At 44.1% G+C, this 17,453-nt stretch overlaps 1 protein-coding gene across 2 annotated transcripts in view; it reads left to right on the top strand.

Annotated features, from left to right (window-relative positions):
- The window catches only part of RFTN1 (raftlin, lipid raft linker 1), a 612,999-nt gene that overhangs the window by 117,413 nt on the left and 478,133 nt on the right, over window positions 1-17,453 (top strand). For both annotated transcript variants that reach the window (XM_063922166.1, XM_063922167.1), the window contains exon 2: window positions 13,675-13,830. In XM_063922166.1, coding sequence (XP_063778236.1) covers window positions 13,686-13,830 — 145 coding nt within the window. In that variant the 5' untranslated portion in view covers window positions 13,675-13,685. The remainder of the gene's footprint in view (window positions 1-13,674; window positions 13,831-17,453) is intronic.

Here is a 17,453-nt window from a genome sequence, read left to right as displayed (position 1 = left end):
TGAAAGAATCATTCATACATGATTCGTGGAAAATCCCATATATCACTGGGGCTTTCTGGTGAACAACCAGTTTGGCCTTATGGTGAGACTACTTGTAAAAGAAAATTCGGATTCCTAGGTACAGGTAAATCATTTAGATAGCGAACCTCCAGTGAATCTGCAATAGAAGCTCAGTAACTGTGCAATATATATATATATATATATATATATATATATATATATATATATATTTTATTTTTATTTCTCTATCGTCCTAGTGGATGCTGGGGTTCCTGAAAGGACCATGGGGAATAGCGGCTCCGCAGGAGACAGGGCACAAAAAGTAAAGCTTTTTCCGATCAGGTGGTGTGCACTGGCTCCTCCCCCTATGACCCTCCTCCAGACTCCAGTTAGATTTTTGTGCCCGGCCGAGAAGGGTGCAATCTAGGTGGCTCTCCTAAAGAGCTGCTTAGAAAAAGTTTAGCTAGGTTTTTTATTTTACAGTGATTCCTGCTGGCAACAGGATCACTGCAGCGAGGGACTGAGGGGAGAAGGAGTCAACTCACCTGCGTGCAGGATGGATTGGCTTCTTGGCTACTGGACATCAAGCTCCAGAGGGACGATCACAGGTACAGCCTGGATGGTCACCGGAGCCACGCCGCCGGCCCCCTTGCAGATGCTGAAGACAGAAGAGGTCCAGAATCGGCGGCTGAAGACTCCTGCAGTCTTCAAAAGGTAGCGCACAGCACTGCAGCTGTGCGCCATTTTCCTCTCAGCACACTTCACACGGCAGTCACTGAGGGTGCAGGGCGCTGGGAGGGGGGCGCCCTGGGAGGCAAAATGATTACCTATAAAGGCTAAAAATACCTCACATATAGCCCTAGAGGCTATATGGAGATATTTAACCCCTGCCTAATTTTTTCTAAATAGCGGGAGACGAGCCCGCCAGAAAAGGGGCGGGGCCTATCTCCTCAGCACACGGCGCCATTTCCTCTCACAGCTCCGCTGGTCAGGACGGCTCCCAAGTCTCTCCCCTGCACTGCACTACAGAAACAGGGTAAAACAGAGAGGGGGGGGCACATTTATGGCGATATTTTGATATAACAAAGCAGCTATAAGGGAGCACTTAGTATAAGGCTATCCCTGATATATATATAGCGCTTTTGGTGTGTGCTGGCAAACTCTCCCTCTGTCTCCCCAAAGGGCTAGTGGGTCCTGTCTTCGTTAGGAGCATTCCCTGTGTGTCTGCTGTGTGTCGGTACGTGTGTGTCGACATGTATGAGGACGATATTGGTGTGGAGGCGGAGCAATTGCCAAATATGAGGATGTCACCCCCTAGGGAGTCGACACCGGAATGGATGCCTTTATTTATGGAACTACGGGATAGTGTCAACACGCTAAAGCAGTCGTTTGACGACATGAGGCGGCCGGACAATCAATTAGTGCCTGTCCAGGCGACTCAAACACCGTCAGGGGCTGTGAAACGCCCTTTGCCTCAGTCGGTCGACACAGACCCAGACACAGGCGATGACTCCAGTGGTGACGGTGACGAATCAACCGTATTTTCCAGTAGGGCCACACGTTATATGATTTTGGCAATGAAGGAGGCGTTACATTTAGCTGATACTACAGGTACCACTAAACAGGGTATTATGTGGGGTATGAAAAAACTACCTATAGTTTTTCCTGAATCAGAAGAATTAAATGACGTGTGTAATGAAGCGTGGGTTGCCCCTGATAAAAAGCTGATAATTTCAAAGAAATTATTGGCATTATACCCTTTCCCGCCAGAGGTTAGGGAGCGCTGGGAAACACCTCCTAGGGTGGACAAGGCGCTAACACGCTTATCGAAACAAGTGGCGTTACCCTCTCCTGAGACGGCCGCACTTAAAGATCCATCAGATAGGAGGATGGAAAATATCCAAAAAAGTATATACACACATGCAGGTGTTATACTACGACCAGCTGTAGCGACTGCCTGGATGGGCAGTGCTGGGGTAGTTTGGTCAGAGTCCCTGATTGAAAATATTGATACCCTGGACAGGGACAATATTTTACTGTCGTTAGAACAAATAAAGGATGCATTTCTTTATATGCGTGATGCACAGAGGGATATCTGCACACTGGCATCACGGGTAAGTGCTATGTCCATTTCGGCCAGAAGAGCTTTATGGACGCGACAGTGGACAGGCGATGCGGATTCAAAACGGCATATGGAAGTTTTGCCGTATAAAGGGGAGGAGTTATTTGGAGTCGGTCTATCAGATTTGGTGGCCACGGCTACAGCCGGGAAATCCACCTTTCTACCTCAAGTCACTCCCCCACAGAAAAAGGCACCGACTTTTCAACCGCAGCCCTTTCGTTCCTTTAAAAATAAGAGAGCAAAGGGCTATTCATATCTGCCACGAGGCAAAGGTCGAGGGAAGAGACAGCAACACGCAGCTCCTTCCCAGGAACAGAAGCCCTCCCCGGCTTCTACAAAAGCCTCAGCATGACGCTGGGGCTTCTCAAGCGGACTCGGGGACGGTGGGCGGTCGTCTCAAAAATTACAGCGCGCAGTGGGCTCACTCGCAGGTAGATCCCTGGATCCTGCAGATAATATCTCAAGGGTACAGGTTGGAATTAGAGACGGATCCACCTCGCCGTTTCCTGAAGTCTGCTTTACCAACGTCCCCCTCCGAAAGGGAGACGGTTTTGGAAGCCATTCACAAGCTGTACTCTCAGCAGGTGATAGTCAAGGTACCTCTTCTACAACAAGGGAAGGGGTATTATTCCACTCTTTTTGTGGTACCGAAGCCGGATGGCTCGGTAAGGCCTATTCTAAATCTGAAGTCCTTGAACCTGTACATAAAGAAGTTCAAGTTCAAAATGGAGTCACTCAGAGCAGTGATAGCGAACCTGGAAGAGGGGGACTTTATGGTATCCTTGGACATCAAGGATGCGTATCTCCACGTTCCAATTTACCCCTCACACCAGGGGTACCTCAGGTTCGTTGTACAAAACTGTCACTATCAGTTTCAGACGCTGCCGTTCGGATTGTCCACGGCACCTCGGATCTTTACAAAGGTAATGGCCGAGATGATGATTCTTCTTCGAAGAAAAGGCGTATTAATTATCCCATACTTGGACGATCTCCTAATAAGGGCGAGGTCCAGAGAACAGCTAGAGATGGGATTAGCACTGTCTCAAGAAGTGCTAAAACAGCACGGGTGGATTCTGAATATTCCAAAATCCCAGTTAATGCCGACAACTCGTCTGCTGTTCCTAGGGATGATTCTGGACACGGTTCAGAAAAAGGTTTTTCTCCCGGAGGAAAAAGCCAAGGAGTTATCCGAGCTTGTCAGGAACCTCCTAAAACCAGGAAAGGTGTCTGTACATCAATGCACAAGAGTCCTGGGAAAAATGGTGGCTTCTTACGAAGCAATTCCATTCGGCAGATTCCACGCAAGAATTTTCCAAAGGGATCTGTTGGACAAATGGTCAGGGTCGCATCTTCAGATGCACCTACGGATAACCCTGTCTCCAAGGACAAGGGTGTCTCTTCTGTGGTGGTTGCAGAGTCCTCATCTATTGGAGGGCCGCAGATTCGGCATACAGGATTGGATCCTGGTGACCACGGACGCCAGCCTGAGAGGCTGGGGAGCAGTCACACAAGGAAGAAACTTCCAGGGAGTATGGACGAGCCTGGAAACGTCTCTTCACATAAACATTCTGGAACTAAGAGCAATATACAATGCTCTAAGCCAGGCAGAACCTCTGCTTCAGGGAAAACCGGTGTTGATCCAGTCGGACAACATCACGGCAGTCGCCCATGTGAACAGACAGGGCGGCACAAGAAGCAGGAGTGCAATGGCAGAAGCTGCAAGGATTCTTCGCTGGGCAGAGAATCATGTGATAGCACTGTCAGCAGTGTTCATCCCGGGAGTGGACAACTGGGAAGCAGACTTCCTCAGCAGACACGATCTTCACCCGGGAGAGTGGGGACTTCATCCAGAAGTCTTCCACATGCTGGTAACCCGTTGGGAAAGACCAATGGTGGACATGATGGCGTCTCGCCTCAACAAAAAACTGGACAGGTATTGCGCCAGGTCAAGAGATCCGCAGGCAATAGCTGTGGACGCGCTGGTAACGCCTTGGGTGTACCAGTCGGTGTATGTGTTTCCTCCTCTGCCTCTCATACCAAAAGTATTGAGAATTATACGGCAAAGAGGCGTAAGAACGATACTAGTGGTTCCGGATTGGCCAAGAAGGACTTGGTACCCGGAACTTCAAGAGATGATCACGGAAGATCCGTGGCCTCTACCTCTAAGGAGGGACTTGCTTCAGCAGGGTCCCTGTCTGTTTCAAGACTTACCGCGGCTGCGTTTGACGGCATGGCGGTTGAACGCCGGATCCTAATGGAAAAAGGCATGCCGGAAGAAGTCATTCCTACTTTGATTAAAGCAAGGAAAGAAGTAACCGTGCAACATTATCACCGAATTTGGCGAAAATATGTTGCGTGGTGCGAAGATCGGAGTGCTCCGACGGAGGAATTTCAACTGGGTCGATTCCTACATTTCCTGCAATCAGGATTGTCTATGGGTCTCAAATTGGGATCTATTAAGGTTCAAATTTCGGCCCTGTCGATTTTCTTTCAAAAAGAATTGGCTTCAGTCCCTGAAGTCCAGACCTTTGTTAAGGGAGTGCTGCATATACAGCCCCCTGTGGTGCCTCCAGTGGCACCGTGGGATCTCAATGTAGTTTTGGATTTTCTAAAATCTCATTGGTTTGAACCACTAAATAAGGTGGATTTGAAATATCTCACTTGGAAAGTGACCATGCTTCTAGCCCTGGCTTCTGCCAGGAGAGTGTCAGAATTGGCAGCTTTATCTTACAAAAGCCCATATCTGATTTTCCATTCGGACAGGGCAGAACTGCGGACTCGTCCGCATTTTCTCCCTAAGGTGGTGTCAGCATTTCATCTGAACCAGCCTATTGTAGTGCCTGCGGCTACAAGTGACTTGGAGGACTCCAAGTTACTGGACGTTGTCAGAGCATTAAAAATATATATTGCAAGAACAGCTGGAGTCAGAAAATCTGACTCGTTGTTTATATTGTATGCACCCAACAAGATGGGTGCTCCTGCGTCTAAGCAGACGATTGCTCGTTGGATCTGTAGCACAATCCAACTGGCACATTCTGTGGCAGGCCTGCCACAGCCTAAATCTGTAAAGGCCCACTCCACAAGGAAGGTGGGCTCATCTTGGGCGGCTGCCCGAGGGGTCTCGGCATTACAACTTTGCCGAGCAGCTACGTGGTCAGGGGAGAACACGTTTGTAAAATTTTACAAATTTGATACTCTGGCTAAGGAGGACCTGGAGTTCTCTCATTCGGTGCTGCAGAGTCATCCGCACTCTCCCGCCCGTTTGGGAGCTTTGGTATAATCCCCATGGTCCTTTCAGGAACCCCAGCATCCACTAGGACGATAGAGAAAATAAGATTTTACTTACCGATAAATCTATTTCTCGGAGTCCGTAGTGGATGCTGGGCGCCCATCCCAAGTGCGGATTATCTGCATAAATTGTACATAGTTATTGTTAACTTATTCGGGTTATTGTTGTAGGAAGCCATCTTTCAGAGGCTCCGCTGTTATCATACTGTTAACTGGGTTTAGATCACAAGTTGTACGGTGTGATTGGTGTGGCTGGTATGAGTCTTACCCGGGATTCAAAATCCTCCCTTATTGTGTACGCTCGTCCGGGCACAGTACCTAACTGGAGTCTGGAGGAGGGTCATAGGGGGAGGAGCCAGTGCACACCACCTGATCGGAAAAAGCTTTACTTTTTGTGCCCTGTCTCCTGCGGAGCCGCTATTCCCCATGGTCCTTTCAGGAACCCCAGCATCCACTACGGACTCCGAGAAATAGATTTATCGGTAAGTAAAATCTTATTTTTTTGCTTAAGATTGTAGTCCTGTGAAGCATCCAGTATTACAATGTAAGATCTATGTCACGTGGCCAAAAAAATTGCACGCTCAATATTAAAAAAAAAATATATATATCTTTCTCTATCTAAAAACATCCGGTAAAATAGTTCTTATTGTGTCCAATATTGTAATAGTCCTTTGTATTTTGATAAACAAGTTATATAGACTACTTATCCAAAACACCAGTGCGGTGGTAATGTTTGAATGCAGGGAGCTTACCAATCCAAACCAACATGTGCTGCAGGCAAAATGCTGTGTCGTTGGTGGCGTTGAGTATTGTGTGTCTCACCCGTTTGCACTGTCTCCAGCCGCTGTTTCACAGACGACGGATCTGGGGCCGCTTGTGTCTGGACTAAGCGTCTGAATATCAACGCCTGCTGTCCAGCTGGTTGACCGCATCCCTTGTTGTGGAGACCCAGCCGGCGGCTCATGAAGATAATCTCTGACGTGCAGGTGTTTGAAACGTCCGTGGCTCCCAGGAATAATTCCACACAGTGTGCCGGTTGGTTAGGGCTCCCAATTCAAGATGATCCTCCTTAGAATGATCAGGTACTTCACTCGCTAACGCGTTTCGTACCCTCAGGTGCTTTTTCAAAGAGTGGTTTGCCTTTGGTTCAAAAAATCCTTATATCCCTAATCATCATAATTGGACTTTACCTCCTATTGGTCCACTAAAAGACACAGGTGTATATTATCTCTGTAACATTGGATGCCCGCTATATGTAACATTGAATGCCACTCACATTAATATACAATTCACAATTGAGACACACGTATATTTAGATTATACATGCTTTAAATATTAAGTATTTAAATATTTGGTTGAAAATTATACATGTTTCTTCTGTCCATATATGCACCTGGTATTTTTTATAGCGTAAATTCTTTCTTTTTTCTTCTTAAATCCACACATTTACCTGCAGTTCACTTTTTACAAGTGCAATAAAAACACGTTTTTATATATATTTTTGATAGATTTTCTATGTCGTGTCACTGATTTATAAACAAAGCAATGTAAACTGTACTGTACTGAAATAAAACTAATTTTAGTAGGATTTGGGTTTTCCACAAAGAAATGTTTTGTAATGATTGATGTTGGAAAATGATCAACCCGAAAGTTCTAAATCAGGCGCAGGACAGGGGTGAGAGAGCTTCAGTGACACAGGGGTTAATATAATACTTTCACTGAGCTATGCATAGCAGCAATCAATTAGATGAGAATGTGTTATTCTATACATCCTACACACAATGTATTGGCTTAGGCAAGGGAAAACTAATTATAATACTGTACGCTTTAGTTACGCGCCTGCAGTCAACATACTGTAGCTAAGCCAATAAATGTAATATTCATCTATTTTATTTTATAACTATATACTTGTGATATCACTATTTTATTATTATTATTATTATTATTATTATAATTATTATATTGATAATTGTTACCAAATATTTAATAATAATTATAGTTGGTTATTATAGAAGTATAGCTGTTAATCAAGATGTCTTCAGTTAATAAAATTTGCAATGTCCCTGGTATGGTATGAAATGTTGAGTTTTACGCTGGGTACACACTATCTGATATATTGCGTGTACACACACTATGGGGTATATGCAATTGCGGTCGAATTGCAGCAAATGTCGAAAAACGGGGCATTTTCGACACACAAAAAAATTCGACAATGCAATACAGTACTTTTCGACAAAAAAACGGGCGTTTCATATTCGACTTTTTGAAATTCGACAGTTGTCAAATTCGACATGTCTGCAATGGTAAAAATGCGGCTTTTCGACAAAAGTATATTCAATTGAAGAACATCGATTCGACAACAGTGCTTTTCGACAGTCATTTCGTCAATTTCAGTCCACCTCATTTTGGTGGCGGAATCTAATAAAAAAAATTAAAAACATGTTTTTTTGTGTGTGTTTTTTTTGTTGCTTATAGCATATCTATTTATATTAGAAGGGATTATCTACTTGGTTTGTCTATTAGGAGCCACAAGTATTATTTATATATTTTTTAAAAGAATATATTTTTTTTTTTACTGACAAAATAATATGGAGAGATCAGAGCATGTTTTTCAGTGGGAAGGGGTGGGAATGGGTTAAAAATCAAGAAAAAAAATACGTGGGGTCCCCCCTCCTAAGCATAACCAGCCTCGGGCTCTTTGAGCTGGTCCTGGTTGTAAAAATACGGGGGGAAAATTGACAGGGGATCCCCCGTATTTTTACAACCAGCACCAGGTTCTGTGTCTGGTCCTGGTGCAAAAAATACGGGGGACAAAAGACGTAGGGGTCCCCTGTATTTTTAACACCAGCATTGGGCTCCACTAGCTGGAGAGATAATGCCACAGCCGGGGGACACTTTTATACCGGTCACTGCGGCCGTGGCATTAAATCCCCAACTAGTCACCCCTGGCCGGGGTACCCTGGAGGAGTGGGGACCCCTTAAATCAAGGGGTCCCCCCCCTCCAGCCACCCAAGGGCCAGGGGTGAAGCCCGAGGCTGTCCCCCCATCCAAGGGCTGCGGATGGGGGGCTGATAGCCTTGTGTCAAATAAAATAATATTGTTTTTTGTAGCAGAACTACAAGTCCCAGCAAGCCTCTCCCGCAAGCTGGTACTTGGAGAACCACAAGTACCAGCATGCGGGGGGAAACTGGCCCGCTGGTACCTGTAGTTCTACTACAAAAAAAATACCCAAATAAAAACAGTACATGCACACCGTGAAAGTAAAACTTTATTACATACATGCACGCCGACACACACATACTTACCTATGTTCACACGCCGACTCTGTCCACTTCTCCAAGTAGAATCCACGGGGTACCTGAAAATAAAATTATACTCACCAAAATCCAGTGTAGATCTGTCCTCTTCTTTTTTGTAATCCACGTACTTGGCAAAAAAATAAAACGCAAAAGCCGGACCACGCACTGAAAGGGGTCCCATGTTTACACATGGGACCCCTTTCCCGAATGCCGGGACCCCCGTGACTCCTGTCACAGAGGGTCCCTTCAGCCAATCAGGGAGCGCCACTTCGTGGCACTCTCCTGATTGGCTGTGCGCGTCTGAGCTGTCAGACAGCGCATAGCACTATGCCGCTCCATTATCTTCAATGGTGGGAACTTTGCGGTCAGCGGTGAGGTAATGGTAATGATAATGGAGCGGCATAGTGCTATGCGCTGTCTGACAGCTCAGACGCGCACAGCCAATCAGGAGAGTGCCACGACGTGGCGCTCCCTGATTGGCTGAAGGGACCCTGTGTGACAGGAGTCACGGGGGGTCCCGGCAATCGGGGAAAGGGGCCCCATGTGTAAACATGGGACCCCTTTCAGTGTGTGGTCCGGGTAATGCGGTTTGTTTTTTTGCCAAGTACGTGCATTATAAGGAGAAGAGGACAGATGCTACACAGGATTTTTGTGAGTATAATTTTATTTTCAGGTACCCCATGGATTCTACATGGAGAAGTGGACAGAGTCGGCGTGTGAACATAGGTAAGTATGTGTGTGTCGGCATGCATGTATGTAATAAAGTTTTACTTTCACGGTGTGCGTGTACTGTTTTTATTTGGGTATTTTTTTTGCAGTAGAACTACAGGTACCAGCGGGCCCGTCCCCCCCCCCCCCCCCGCATGCTGGTACTTGTGGTTCTCCAAGTATCAGCTTGCGGGGGAGGCTTGCTGGGACTTGTAGTTCTGCTACAAAAAACAATATTCTTTTATTTGACACAAGGCTATCAGCCCCCCATCCGCAGCCCTTGGATGGGGCGGACAGCCTCGGGCTTCACCCCTGGCCCTTGGGTGGCTGGGGGGGGGACCCCTTGATTTAAGGGGTCCCCACTCCTCCAGGGTACCCCGGCCAGGGGTGACTAGTTGGGGATTTAATGCCACGGCCGCAGGGACCGGTATAAAAGTGTCCCCCGGCTGTGGCATTATCTCTCCAGCTAGTGGAGCCTGGTGCTGGTGTTAAAAATACGGGGGACCCCTACGCTTTTTGTCCCCCATATTTTTTGCACCAGGACCAGACGCAGAGCCCGGTGCTGGTTGTAAAAATACAGGGGATCCCCTGTCAATTTTTTCCCCGTATTTTTACAACCAGGACCGGCTCAAAGAGCCCGAGGCTGGTTATGCTTAGGAGGGGGGACCGCACGCAATTTTTTTCTGGGTTTTTTAAACACTTTTGTGCCGTCCAAAAAGTTGAATCCAGGATGCACACTATCCGTCAATTGGTCCGTTTTTCGACAGCGGGACTGTCTAATCCGTTTTTTATTGAATATGTCGAATTCGGGTCCCGGCGGCAGGGTGTCTGACTGTCGAATTGTGTCGAATTAAAAAACAGTCGAATTCCAGACGGAATTCGACCACAATTGCATATACCCCCATATCAGTTGGGCCATTGTCTCACGAGTATAACCGATATGTCTGTGAATGACGTCGGTCACAGACATATCAGGTCGCCCTGCAGCACGGCTACTGCAGATATATCCTACAGGTGCAGTATATCGGTACATCTGACTGTGTGTCTAGGCGACCGTTGACCGACCCATATGCCGACCATAGGAACTGCCGACAATGACGTCTCTTCTGGTTCCTGTGGCCAGGCATGTCTGGCTTGGTAAAATCGTTTGTGCATAAACCTTACCAATCGTTAGATCATAGTAACATAGTTTCTGAGGTTGAAAAAAGACAATTTGTCCATCGAGTTCAACCTGTCAGTGATCCCCTACACTGTAATATCTTTAAGACTAATTTTAACTGTGGTGAATGCTTAGCTGTTATGTCTATTCCTCTATTTTTTTTTATTACTATAGTGTGTTATTTACCCACCGTAACCCTGTATATCCTTATCCATTAGGAATTTTTCTAGCCCATTCTTAAAAGCAATGACCGAGTCCACCACTACTACTCTCTCAAGCAGGGAATTCCAGATATGTATTGTCCTTACTGTGAAGAAACCTTTCCGTCTCAGTGTGCAAAATCTCCCCTCCTCTAGCCTAAGCGGGTGTCCACGTGTCCTTAGTGCTGATCTTACCAAAAACAAACCCCCTGCTAGCTCTGGCCCTCATTCCGAGTTGTTCGCTCGTTATTTTCCTTCGCATCAGTGCGATTTTCCGCTAACTGCGCATGCGCAATGTTCGCACTGCGGCTGCGCCAAGTAAATTTGCTAAGAAGTTTGGTATTTTACTCACGGCATTACAAGGTTTTTTCTTCGTTCTGCTGATCGTAGTGTGATTGACAGGAAGTGGGTGTTTCTGGGCGGAAACTGGCCGTTTTATGGGAGTGTGTGAAAAAACGCTTCCGTTTCTGGGAAAAACGCGGGAGTGGCTGGAGAAACGGGGGAGTGTCTGGGCGAACGTGGGTGTGTTTGTGACGTCAAACCAGGAACGACAAGCACTGAACTGATCGCACTGGAAGAGTAAGTCTCGAGCTACTCAGAAACTGCAAAGAAAAATCTTTTCGCTATATTGCGAATACTTCGTTTGCAATTCTGCTAAGCTAAGATTCACTCCCAGAGGGCGACGGCTTAGCGTGTGCACTGCTGCGAAAAGCGGCTAGCGAGCGAACAACACGGAATGAGGGCCTCTTTGTATTGTCCTCTCTGTGTATTGTCCCCTGGGTACACACTCAGCCAAGTGTGTACCCAGCCTTAGGAACAGAACTTGGGTTGTCATTTTTCCCTTAGTTGGGGAATGAGGTTTGGAAAGCCTACTTTACTCAAAAGACAGGGTTATAACTATTGTATAGACTGTAGCTGTATATATTTATTACTGGTTGCATTTGTGATTATAAAGTATTATCTATAGACTCCACTGTATCTTGCATACAATAAGGGTAATGTAATAGCCTGCGGCTTGCAGGCGTCAGCAAGTTCTCTGAGAGAGTCTTCTTGATGTTTTAAAGTAGCAATCATTTAATGGGCAAAACCAAGTTTAAATTGCTGCCCACAGCAAGCCCACAACTAGCCCAGAAAATCCACTTAACGTGGATTTCTGCTTGCACCCTCCTGAGGGTAGCCAGTTAACTGGTGCTTCCAGGGCGAGTTGTGGGCTTACCGCAGGCAGTAGTTACATAGCTCCGAACACTTCACCTGGGAGCTATGGTTTACTGCGCATTAGCTGCTGGCTGGCCACGGGAAATTGAATAGCTTCAGACCCTTAACCTAAGCTAAAACCACGGGGTAAGTCACATGGCTAACTAGAAACCTAGACGGCTTGTTCTGCTATAAATTATTTTGCTAAAACAGAAAAATGCCACCTTAACTCCCTCAATAATTAAAAATTAGAAAAATAGATCTCTTAATATTTAATATCGAGGGGGTCATTAACAAAATGTTTTTCTTTAAAAAAAAAACATCTTCACTTATAATTTTTGATCTTTGATCTTTCCTTATATTTGATTGGTGAAGAGCCTCTATATGATACTGTCTATTGAAAATATTTTAGAATATTTTTACTATCTTTTGAAAGCAGAGGGATGCATTAGATGGAGACTATCCATTATTATCATTATGCTACAGACCCCTTATTGCACCCTGCATCTCAATATGAAAGAACAAATATGTAGGTTAGGACTCAAACTGCAATGCAGGAGACAGTGTCTTGTTTTATATATGCCACTCCTAAATTGTCCCAGTAACTACAAAATATTTCCACACAATGCACTGTACCATATGTGTTAAGAGGAGTTTATCTCCCCCTGCATGGACCCATCACAGTGATTTAATAGAGGAGCACTTAATTATTATTTTTTTGGCATACATATTTATTCATTGCTTACACAAAATACTGTACTACTAGGCGCCTCCTGCCTTCTTATTCACAGATTACACGTAATTGCATCGCCTTGGGTGTGGGTGGGTATTCGATTTGCCCCAATAAGCCTGTGCGAGCTGCAGTTTATCAGGGATTGTGTTTCACCTGCCGAAAACAGCCCTGTTGTCTGACAACAGGGTTGTTTCTTCCGAGAACACATAGGTTTCACTGAACCTGCTGTGTGTTTTCCGGATAATTTTTTTTTACTTTTTCTGGTGACCTAATTGGATAGCCCGGGAGTTTTTTACTCCCGATGTTTCTTCATTGGGAATTGAATACTGCCCATAGTATATCAGAGGAGTACTATACATTGACTGGACTTTTTGTGAAGGTATTACCTGTATTACAAATATATAACAATATACACATACACGCATAACAAAAAGACAGTTGCTGTTGACATTTGCCCTTACCATTGGCAATCTGTTATAGATAGAGAAGTATACAGATACAAATGTCAAAGCTTCTATATTACGGATCTAATACCTGGTATACCTGATGTTCTATGATAAGAGAAAACAGACCTTGCTTGGATTGTGTTCCTCACATTACCTAGGTGCAGTTTAAAAGCCAGATATTGTGTGGTGAATATTGTAGGTAATAGGTATACTCTGGATTGTAGGTAATAGGTATACTCTGGATTGTAGGTAATAGGTGTACTGCACATTATCAGATATGTCACACAAGCATGCCATGCTTTATTTTTTAAGCTTTTTACCCTGTAGCAACCAATATCTTAGATCTGTAGTTAAGATAGCGTAGGTGAAGAGATTACTTAATTAAACTTAATTTTTTTTGTTTTGTTTTAAACAAAACTGCAATGGAAAATCTAGAAAATGTATTTTAATTAATGATCATACATTTTTGTGGTTACTTATCACTTTTAGTATACCATGTAATGAACTAAAGTGTATCTTTTTCAGCACCTATTACAATGGGCTGTGGATTAAATAAATTTGAGAAATTTGATGAAAAAAGACCAGGAAACATATATTCAACATTGAAGAGGCCACATGTTGAAACCAAGATAGACGTATCATACGAATATCGATATGTTGATTTCACAACCATCACTCAAGGTAAGCAGACAATTCATTTGAAATATTTGATTACAAAAAACTGTATACACTGTGCATGTTTCTTTGGGATATACTGTACTGCGCAATCGAGCCCTGAAGCAGGAGATTCGGGCTGTGGTTTATGTAATATGAAATATTTACCCACTGGCACTATAGGTATTACTGTGAGAGCTGCATGGTCACGTAACAGAAAGAGAGGTATGTCATCATGTGTCCCCTCTTCTTCCTTACAGAATTTCTAGCCACATGGAGACTAGATGATCCATAAACATGACTTTTATCATAGTACAGTAAAGTATGATTTTGGGATACACCTTGGTGTGGTTTTGCACAAATATACTAAGACAAAAATACAGTTTTATAAATATTCATGCAACCAAACATAGGGGCCAATTTAATTGGTGCACTGTGCTGTTAGGGAATCACCGCTATACTGGCTGCGCACATATCTGCCGTATCCTCATACCTCTTACTGGGTGCAATGGAACACTTGCGATGTCGCACATTGCATCCATCGCATTGAATTCCCTCCATAGACAGGAGGGACAAACGCTATCCATGAACACAGACTTTTAGATAATATGCCTATGCCGGAGTACTATCTGATTGCATAAATTACTCCGGGTTTGTGAGAACTTAGCACCGAAGTACAACAAATTAACCTTTATTACCAAATTCTTCCATGACTGCGTATGCCAGAGGTCCCCAAACTGTGTGCCGTGGCTCCCTGGGGTGCCTCGGGACACTTGCAGGGGTGCCCTGGGTTGGTGGTCCAGGACCAATTCAAATTATTCATGGTCAATATAATAGGCAAAACCAGTGCTGTTGGCTGCCAGTCATAAAATATGTGGCCAAACAGGAGCAAATCTTGTCCCTCACCACACAACTGACCCTAAGGATGACATATAAACGCGATCTGCTTAATGTAATATTTCTTTCAAAATTTCTCAGTAAGAAATCTTTGGCGTAGGGGTGCCGTGAAAAAAATTCTGATATTCTAGGGTGCCGTGATTCCAAAAAGTTTGGAAACCACTGGTGTATTCAGTAATACAATAAGGTGATGTCAGCTTATGCAGTAATATACTAAGGTGATGTCCGCGTATGCAGTAATACACTAAGGTGATGTCAGCGTATGCAGTAATACACTAAGGTGATGTCAGCGTATGCAGTAATACACTAAGGTGATGTCAGCGTATGCAGTAATATACTAAGGTGATGTCAGCGTATGCAGTAATACACTAAGGTGATGTCAGCGTATGCAGTAATACACTAAGGTGATGTCAGCGTATGCAGTAATACACTAAGGTGATGTCAGCGTATGCAGTAATACACTAAGGTGATGTCAGCTTATGCAGTAATATACTAAGGTGATGTCCGCGTATGCAGTAATACACTAAGGTGATGTCAGCGTATGCAGTAATACACTAAGGTGATGTCAGCGTATGTAGTAATACACTAAGGTGATGTCAGCGTATGCAGTAATATACTAAGGTGATGTCAGCGTATGCAGTAACACACTAAGGTGATGTCAGCGTATGCAGTAATATACTAAGGTGATAGCGTATGCAGTAATATACTAAGGTGATGTCAGCGTATGCAGTAATATGCTAAGGTGATGTCAGCTTAAACAGTAATACACTAAGGTGATGTCAGCGTATGCAGTAATACACTATGGTGATGTCAGTGTATACAGTAATACACTAAGGTGATGTCAGCATATGCAGTAATATACTAAGGTGATGTCAGCTTAAACAGTAATACACTGTTATACGCTGACATCACCTTAGTATATTACTGCATACGCTATCACCTTAGTATATTACTGCATACGCTGACATCACCTTAGTGTATTACTCAGTGTATACAGTAATACACTAAGGTGATGTCAGCGTATGCAGTAATATACTAAGGTGATGTCAGCGTATGCAGTAATACACTAAGGTGATGTCAGCGTATGCAGTAATACACTAAGGTGATGTCAGCGTATGCAGTAATACACTAAGGTGATGTCAGCGTATACAGTAATACACTAAGGTGATGTCAGCGTATGCAGTAATATACTAAGGTGATGTCAGCGTATGCAGTAATACACTAAGGTGATGTCAGCGTATGCAGTAATACACTAAGGTGATGTCAGCGTATGCAGTAATACACTAAGGTGATGTCAGCGTATACAGTAATACACTAAGGTGATGTCAGCGTATGCAGTAATATACTAAGGTGATGTCAGCGTATGCAGTAATACACTAAGGCACAGGTTCTCAAACTCAGTCCTCAGGACCCCACACAGTGCATGTTTTGCAGGTCTCCTCACAGAATCGCAAGTGAAATAATTTGCTCCACCTGTGGACCTTTTAAAATGTGTCAGCGAGTAATTAATACACCTGTGCACCTGCTGGGTTACCTGCAAAACATGCACTGTGTGGGGTCCTGAGGACCGAGTTTGAGAACCACTGCACTAAGGTGATGTCAGCGTATGCAGTAATATACTAAGGTGATAGCGTATGCAGTAATATACTAAGGTGATGTCAGCGTATGCAGTAATATACTAAGGTGATGTCAGCGTATACAGTAATACACTAAGGTGATGTCAGCATATGCAGTAATATACTAAGGTGATGTCAGCTTAAACAGTAATACACTAAGGTGATGTCAGCGTATGCAGTAATACACTATGGTGATGTCAGTGTATACAGTAATACACTAAGGCGATGTCAGCGTATACAGTAATATACTAAGGTGATATCAGCGTATGCAGTAATACACTAAGGCACAGGTTCTCAAACTCGGTCCTCAGGACCCCACACAGTGCATGTTTTGCAGGTCTCCTCACAGAATCACAAGTGAAATAATTAGCTTCACCTGTGGACCTTTTAAAATGTGTCAGTGAGTAATTAATACACCTGTGCACTTGCTGGGTTACCTGCAAAACATGCACTGTGTGGGGTCCTGAGGGTCGAGTTTGAGAACCACTGCACTAAGGTGATGTCAGTGTATACAGTAATACACTAAGGTGATGTCAGCATATGCAGTAATACACTAAGGTGATGTCAGCTTATGTAGTAATACACTAAGGTGATGTCAGCATCTGCAGTAATACACTAAGGTGAAGTCAGCGTATTTAGTCATATATTAAGGTGATGTCAGCATATGCAGTAATATGTGACTAAGGTGATGTCAGCATATGCAGTAATACACTAAGGTGTTGTCAGCGTATGCAGTAATACACTAAGGTGATGTCAGCGTATGCAGTAATACACTAAGGTGATTTCAGTGTATACAGTAATATACTAAGGTGATGTCAGTGTATACAGTAATACACTAAGGTGATGTCAGCGTATGCAGTAATACACTAAGGTGATGTCAGTGTATACAGTAATACACTAAGGTGCTGTCAGCGTATGCAGTAATATACTAAGGTGATGTCAGCGTATGCAGTAATACACTAAGGTGATGTCAGTGTATGCAGTAATACACTAAGGCGATGTCAGCTTATGCAGTAATACACTAAGGTGATGTCAGCGTATGCAGTAATACACTAAGTTGATGTCAGTGTATGCAGTAATACACTAAGGTGATGTCAGTGTATGCAGTAATATACTAAGGTGATGTCAGCATATGCA

Source organism: Pseudophryne corroboree, chromosome 5 (assembly GCF_028390025.1).
Source record: "Pseudophryne corroboree isolate aPseCor3 chromosome 5, aPseCor3.hap2, whole genome shotgun sequence".
Classification (NCBI taxonomy): Eukaryota; Metazoa; Chordata; class Amphibia; order Anura; family Myobatrachidae; genus Pseudophryne; species Pseudophryne corroboree.
This window is presented reverse-complemented; position numbering and strand designations above follow the sequence as displayed.